At 38.9% G+C, this 7,723-nt stretch overlaps 1 protein-coding gene across 4 annotated transcripts in view; it reads left to right on the top strand.

Annotated features, from left to right (window-relative positions):
• The first annotated feature begins 2,216 nt into the window (after window positions 1-2,216).
• LOC126470897 (cullin-5) overlaps window positions 2,217-7,723 on the top strand; it is a 242,068-nt gene continuing 236,561 nt past the window's right edge. Inside the window, exons 1-2 of one of the 4 annotated variants that reach the window (XM_050098924.1) lie at window positions 2,217-2,341; window positions 3,585-3,794. In XM_050098924.1, coding sequence (XP_049954881.1) covers window positions 2,333-2,341; window positions 3,585-3,794 — 219 coding nt within the window. In that variant the 5' untranslated portion in view covers window positions 2,217-2,332. Of the gene's footprint in view, window positions 2,342-2,451; window positions 3,034-3,584; window positions 3,795-7,723 lie in introns of those variants that run through there. The other 3 variants (XM_050098925.1, XM_050098923.1, XM_050098922.1) reach the window with 3 other exon arrangements.

The following is a 7,723-nucleotide window of genomic DNA, read 5'->3' as shown; positions in this document are numbered from 1 at the left end:
GTTTATGCCATTTCACAAAAGAATGGTACTGGTCATCACCAGGTAAGTCATTTTTGAATTGTAAAATCTGTTTTACATCAAATCCAAGAAATTTTCCATAATGAGCTGTAGAACAAGGGCATCAAGAGGCATTTCCCAATCTGCACACACAAGGACTTGTTCAAGGATCTCTTCTTCTACACTACTCAGTGCAGTCTGATGCCTTGGTTTCTTTAAATGGAGACGCTTCAATTTGTTTTCAGTTGTTCTTCGAGGAATATTGAATTCTTTTACTGCTTTTCCACTGTCCATTTGCTTGTTAATCGCTGGAGGGACTGGTAGCTGTAGCGTAGTGTCATCATACTTTTGATACCAGTGTGATCTGAGATTGGTTCTAATGATTCTTGGCATTTTAACGACCTGTACAGAGACCCGGAAATGCTCGATTAAGAAAAGAAAGCGTGAAAGTGGTAAGAAAAAGGCAAAATAGCAGGTTGGAGAAGCTATCCCATTTTTACCAAGGTTCCTGGTGCAACACAGCCAAACTATATTATTACTTCATATACGTCACACAATTTTATTTCTAAAAGTGATTCTGAGACGTAATCATGTACTGCACTGAACAAAAGAAATAGTTTTCACTTGCGTTAGAATGCATAAGCAGGGCGAGACGCTGTAGACTACCAGAAAACACGTGTTCTACAAGTTGAAATAAAAAGCACTGATGAAGACCAGGAAACAATGAATAAATGTAAAATGCGCGCTAATTCTTTCATTGTTGCCTCGTGCAGTGAGAGCATTGGCACCTCTATCCGATGGTTCAGGAACTTTGTAGGACGAGGAAGATATTCTTATTCAAAAAGTGGCAAAGTTTCCCTGCTTGGCGAAGTTGTCTCAGTTTACAGCAAAACAGCAGAAAAGTACAAAACGCGAAAGTCAACCAATAGAGTAGGTAAAACCCGAAACTTTGCTTTAAAACAGCCCTTAAAAAATAACACACCCGAGAACATTCTGTACTACTGCTAAAAGTTATAAAGCACCGAGCACATAAAACCTCCCGACAATATAACCATCATAAATAAGTTATCACCAGATCCTTTCACAGAAGAGGTATGTCGCACCGCATCTGAAACAGAGGAAAAAGGAAACCAACAGCAGAAACGTTCTTCGCAAACATAAACGCAGCATCGATAGGATATCAGTTAACAGAATCAAAGAAAACAACTATATATATACTTCGCAACAAGAAATGATTTTTTAACTCTTATCTAAAGGCCGTTTCCAACCCCTTTATGTATTTTAGCGGCGCATTATAAAGAATGGCACCAAAGTGGCTCACATGTCTGAATCGTTCTTTAAATTGCATGAAGGCAGTAACAGCGTGTTGAATATCCACAGTAAGTATGCAGTGTTATTGAATTTATCATGAACACCACTAACATTCAAAATTCAGCTTTCAGTAAACAGTTTAAGAAAACGTATTCCCTTCGTGCTAATATATCTATCATGAGCATACAAGTGACATTTCTCTCATGGTCGTTGCATGAATGGAAAAGTGAAATGTACGGTAACAACGGTTTTTTAGCGTTTGTTATTACGAAAAATGATTCCGAAAATAATTTGCAGCTCTCACACACATGGCAGTCTTTAAATATGAGAGTATCAGTAGCTTATTCGTAAACTGATTTGAGTTTTCCATTGTTTCCCCAAGTGAATGCTCGGATGGTTGCTTGGGAAAAGTCATTGCTGACTCCGCGCTGCAGCCTTTTGTCCAGAAAATTGCTTGTGTAAAATGGGCTTAATCCGATCTTTTGTATATGATGTGCCCCATACCGTTGTGTTGAATAGTCGAAGGTCGAATAAATAAACAAATAAAATAAATGAAACAAAGTAGTTACAAAATCTGTTAGATGCTTCATGTACGAGTCGCTGGTGCGTCAGTAATAGGAAGAATTGATTTCTTTAAAACTTTGAAATTAATGAAGAAAATAAAGCTGGCAAATGAAGTATACAGTTTTCTTATTGTTTGATCACAAAAAACCTGAACGAAACATCGTTTAAAGATTAATGAGACGCTGTTAATGACATTACATAGGAAGCAACTTGAGAAATGCTATAAAAATTGTCATTTTAATTCAAGTCGTTACAATTTAGCACAATTTTCTCATAATTTTAAAATATATTGCTTAAAATGTATTTGAGCTCTTCATAATGTTTGTATTTCGCTGTAATACGTGGATAGATCGACGCTTCAAATCGCCGATGTTTATATCCTGAGATGTATATGATATTAGACAACAAAATCAACGGTTCCGTGTGCGGCATGACCTGAACACAGATTTTGTTCTCCGTGATGTTGAAGGTATGAAAATTTTCCGGGTAGAATGTAAATTACTTTTTGTCGTGAATATTCTGTCAAACAAAAAAGCAATTTTTTAAAAAAAGTAGCCTTTCGGTGTCGAATGTGTGTGTGCGGTCAGTCGGTATGAGAAATGAAATTTGTGTGAAGGAAATCGTAAATGTCATAAATTTAAAGTGATTGAATCAGCTCGTGTTTAATAACTGTGGAGAGTTGCCAGACCTGTGTTCAGGAAAACTGGCGAACTTATAGTTGGACGTAGGACTTGGCCGCGGAAGTATACAAAGTGTTGTGGTGGTCCATCGAAAATACAGTACCGTACTTTAGAATATGAAACCCGCTTTGCGGTTAGGAATATTTACGCTCGCAGTGTAACCTTCAGCTGTCAGCAGCAAGTGACAGAAGTGCAAGTATAAATATACTGCTAGTCAATTTCGTTGGACGACCGAAACCTATTTACAAATAAAACGAATGACAGCGCTGCGCGTCGATGTACTCACCAGGCCCGGCATCAGAGTGCAAAAGTGGTTTCTAGTAGTGTGTATCATATTAAGCGTATTCTAACCGCATTGATTGCCCTCCTGTGCGTGGAACTGTTTGCACTCGAGAAAACTGCACCGAAGTTGAGAGGATCAAACATGGCAGATCCCTTTTTGCTTGAAAGCTATTTCTACAATAAAAACTTGTTGCAGAAGGTGTGTTGTTCAAAGTGTTATCATAGAGTAAAAAAAATGTGCAGTAGCAAGTATCAGACATGCCGTGCAGGAGCTTATGCTGTTTCGGTTGTTAAACCAGTACGTTCAGCTTTCAAAAACGTGTTGCTGCAACCTAAAATATTAAAACACTCCTAGCTGTATCTGTGGCAGAAGTATAATGTTGACGTCCCCTTCCAGCCATCCAGATTAAAGTTTTCTCTGTTTTTCCAAAATTAAGGAAAATGTTGGAATAATTTCTCTGAAAAGGACACAGCCACTATCCTTCGCCTTATTTTCCCATGCTGACTTTGCCTTTAATGACATCGTTGTTGACAGCACATTACATTCCAATCCTGTATCCTTTTCGCCCAGAAGTATACTGTGGATGTAGCAGGACATGTGCATAGTGTGTCATTCACAAACTTCTTAAGTAGTCATGATTTCTTTCTTTCTTTCACCAGCAGCACATCTTTCAAATTACATATATTTATCATATTGCAAAGGTAAAGTACCTCAAAGGATAGGATGTTAATCATGATTCGTCATTTCAGGACAGAAATCAGTTGATGTTTGAGGATAAATGGCCATCTATGAGGCCAATTATTCTTAAACTCCTTCAACAGGAACCTGTTACACAAAATGAGTGGCAAGATCTATTCTATTCTGTTCATTTGGTGTGCTTGTGGGATGAAAAAGGGCCACCTAAAGTTAAGGATGCACTTAAGGATGACATTATGGATTTCATCAAACAGGCGCAACAGGTAAGATAAACCAAAATTATTGTAATATTGTTATTATTAGTATTAGCTGTAGCTTTGATAATGCTAGTGAAATATTCCACTTTCAATAGGTAGGGAAAGTGGTATTTGTTAATGAAGAACTGCTTTAAATGTTTAAAACTTCCATACTACAATACTGTCTGCTCTTGTTGAAGTTGCTGTGTGATTTGCCTCCTAGTAGCACTTGATCAACAGATACAGAAGTGACCATCTATAAATTGATTGAACAAAAAAACCAGCATCTCTCTCACATTTTTGAACTCTGACCTAGTGATTTATGGTATAACATTTCAATGATCTGCCCTCTCTTCTGGTTGACCCAAGGTCACCATCTGCACCAAAATATAGATTTTTGTTTTCCTATTTGTAGTTGTACACTTCTTTTCCGGAGTTCATTTGCTGTGGTATTTAGTCTATGGAAATGGCTTGAAGCACAGCATATCATCTTACTATTCTGCAAACCACTTTACGGTGCATAGCGGAGGGTACCCTTTACTGCTACTAGTCATCTCCTTTCCTGTTACACTCTCAAATAGGGTGAGAGAAATGACTTCTATATGCCTCCGTACGAGCCCATATCATATCTTCACTGCCCTTACGCGCTATGTACGTTGGAGGCAACAGATTTGTTCTGCAGTCAGCATCAAATGCCAGTTCTCTAAATTTCCTCAATAGTGTTCCTTGAAAAGAACATCGCCTTCTCTCCAGGGGTTCCCATTTGAGTTCCCAAAGCATCTCCATAATACTTGCATGTTGTTCAAAGCTACTGGTAAAAAAAATCCAGCAGACTGCATTTGTATTGCTGTGATGTCTTCCTTTAATCTGACGTTGTGTGGATCCCAAACACTTGAGCAGTACTCAAGAATAGATTGCACTACCATCCTACATGCAATATCCTTTACAGGTGAACCACATGTCCCCAAAATTCTCCTAATAAACTGAAGTTTACCATTCACCTGTCTAATATGGACTTTGCATGCTTGTTCCATTTCATATCACTTTTCAATATTTAATGGGTATGGCTGTGTCAAGTGGGCCACTGCCAGTACTGTACTCGAATGTTACATGGTTGGTTTTCCTACTCATCCGGAATAATTTAATTTTTTTCCATTTAGTGCAAGCTACCATTCATTACACAAAATAGGAATTCTGTTTTTCATCCTCCTAGTCACATGGAAATACTTCCCTGTCCCTGACAGCATCATCAGCAAACAGCCAGAGATTGCTGCTTACCCTGTTTGTCATATCATTTATGTATATTGAAAAAAACAGCAGTCCTGGCACACTTCCCTGGGGCAATTGTGACACTACCTTTGTGTGTGATGGCCATAAGTCATCCAGGACAACGTACATGGTTCTATTACTTAAAAAGTCTTCAAGCTACCTGCACATCTGACAACATGTTCCTTATGCACAGACCTTCATTAACATTGTGCAGTGTGCCACTTTCTGGAAATCTGGAAGTAAGTAATCTCCTCATTGTTCTTCGTCTGTGTTTCAGAGCATATCGTGCGAGAAATGGCAAGCATAGTTTTGCATGAGGAATGCTTTCTAAACTTGTGATGATTTTATGGAAGCTTTACTGCCTCAAGGAAGTTTGTTGTATTTGAACTTGGAATTGTGACCTGTATTCTGAAATTTGTTCATAATAATTATGCACAGTTCATTAGTTACCTATTTTCAAAGTGCAGTTCATTGATAGATTTGCACTTAAATTTCAGGGATGGTTCTTCAGTTCACTAGGGAATATATGTCTGCTTCCACAATGCAACTATCCCTCCCCCTTCCCTCCCCACCCCCACCCAGCCACTACAACTAACAGGATAACTTGAGTTTGTGATAAATTGCTACATAACAAGATTGCAAGACACTGTTCTTATTATGGAGAGTAAAAAAACCATATTTGTTTGCAACCAGTAAATTTTGAAACAGAGACTTCACATTATGTATGTGAAGTTGAACCTTTTATGCTTCCAGTTCAGTCACATATAGTAAAAAAAGAAATAAAGTAATAATAGAATAGAGTAAATAGTTCTCATTCTCAGTAATAAAATATTTAGCAGCTAATGTTTTCATCTTTCCCAGCACTATGCAAGGAACAAAATATACGTACAATTATGGTAGCACAAATATTGTAGTAACTTGGAAGACGCAATATTTTTTGGACTGAAGCAAGATGGTAGAGTTTTGTTGGAGGCACTTATTCACCACCTCCTGCAGAAGCTGAATGTAGCTACATTTATAATTAGACAATTGCTCACGATGGCATCAGCAATACAATGAAAAGAGTTTACTTTTCACACTTTTGTTTTTTGATTTCATGCACTGTTTTATGTCATCTTATTTCAAGCACAAAAAAATATTTCCAGCCCAAAAGTCAGCCATCGGGGCCACATGTGTTACTAATTCATGAACTTCATGTGGAGCTGTTTTAATGAAGAATGACATTCTAAACACTGCCCTTGTAGTCCATCTGCTGGCTTAGGAGGTTTGTAGTTAGCAATATGCACGTTTTTTTTTTTTTTTTTTTTTTTAATATTCTTTGTTTATTGGGCAAAAATTGTGATGTGGGTATATGGGGAGGTGGGGGGGGGGGGGGGGGAGGAGGAAGAGAGAAACAAAGCAGCAAGAAGGAATTCTGCTACATAAACAAAAGTTGGTAGGCATTTTATGTTTCTGTATATGAAAGGTGATGTCTATTAAAATTTCATGCCACTTGCATAAGAGTGGTGCCAGTAGTGCCACTATGAGGATGCAAGTCAGGTTTGCTTTAAATACACACTGTAACGGTCATGAGTGTTAGTCACCTTTGAGATTGGATGTAGTGTATTATTGATGTTAGTCAAGAATGTCTTTAACATGACAAGTATGCCATTATCAACACTTCACTGATTTTGAACAAGGTCATGTAATAGGGCTATGAGAAGCTGGATGTTCCTTCTGCGATATTGCAGAAAAATGCGGCAGGAATGTAGCAACTGTACATGACTGCTGGCAACAGTGGTCAGGACAATGTACAGTCACAAGACGACCTGGCTTTTTACAGTCACGAGAGGGGAAGACCATTGTGTTAGACATATGGCTCTGGTGCATCGTACTGCATCTTCAGTAGTAATTTGACCAGCAGTTGGCACCACAGTGACACAATGAACTGTTACAAATCAGTTACTTCAAGGACAACTCGGAGCCAGGCTCCCTGTAGCGTACATTTGCGACTTCAGTCGTATTAGGTGACAGCTCATTCGAGGGGAAGGATTTCTGATAAAAGCTAGTTCTGCCTCAGTGCCAGTGATGGCCGTGCATTGGTTAAGAAGAGGCCAGTTGAAGTCCTCCAACCAACCTGTCCTCGTGCTAAGTGTACTGGACCTGTACTTGGAGTTATGGTCTGGGGTGCAATTTTTTGTGAGAGCCCGAGCACTCTTGTAGTTATCCCATGCAGCTCAACTACAAAATTGCGTGTCAATCTGGTGATTCGACCTGTTATGTTGCCGTTGTGAACAACATTCCACGGGGTGCTTTTAAACAGCATAACACTCACCCACATGCTGCTGTTGTAACCCAGCACGCTTTACAGTGTGTCGACATGTTATCTCCACCTGCTCAATCACCAGATCTGTCTCCAGTTGAGCACACTTGGGACGTCATCAGATGACAACTCCAACCTCGTCCATAAACAGTATTAACCATCCATGTGTCGACCGACCAAGTGCTGGAACTCCCTACCACGAGCTGATATCTGGCACTTGTATAACACAATGTGTGTTGTTTACATTTAACTGTCTGTTGGGTACACCAGTTATTAATGTACCAGCACTTCACATAGCAGTGCCTTATCCGATGCTTACATTATTAACCTGTGACCTTGCAATGTTACCTAGACAAATGTATTCCCAAGATTTCATTACTCTACA

This window comes from Schistocerca serialis, chromosome 3 (assembly GCF_023864345.2).
Source record: "Schistocerca serialis cubense isolate TAMUIC-IGC-003099 chromosome 3, iqSchSeri2.2, whole genome shotgun sequence".
NCBI classification, from domain to species: Eukaryota; Metazoa; Arthropoda; class Insecta; order Orthoptera; family Acrididae; genus Schistocerca; species Schistocerca serialis.
Note: the sequence above shows the minus strand (reverse complement) of the source record. Positions and strands in the feature narration are given on the sequence as shown.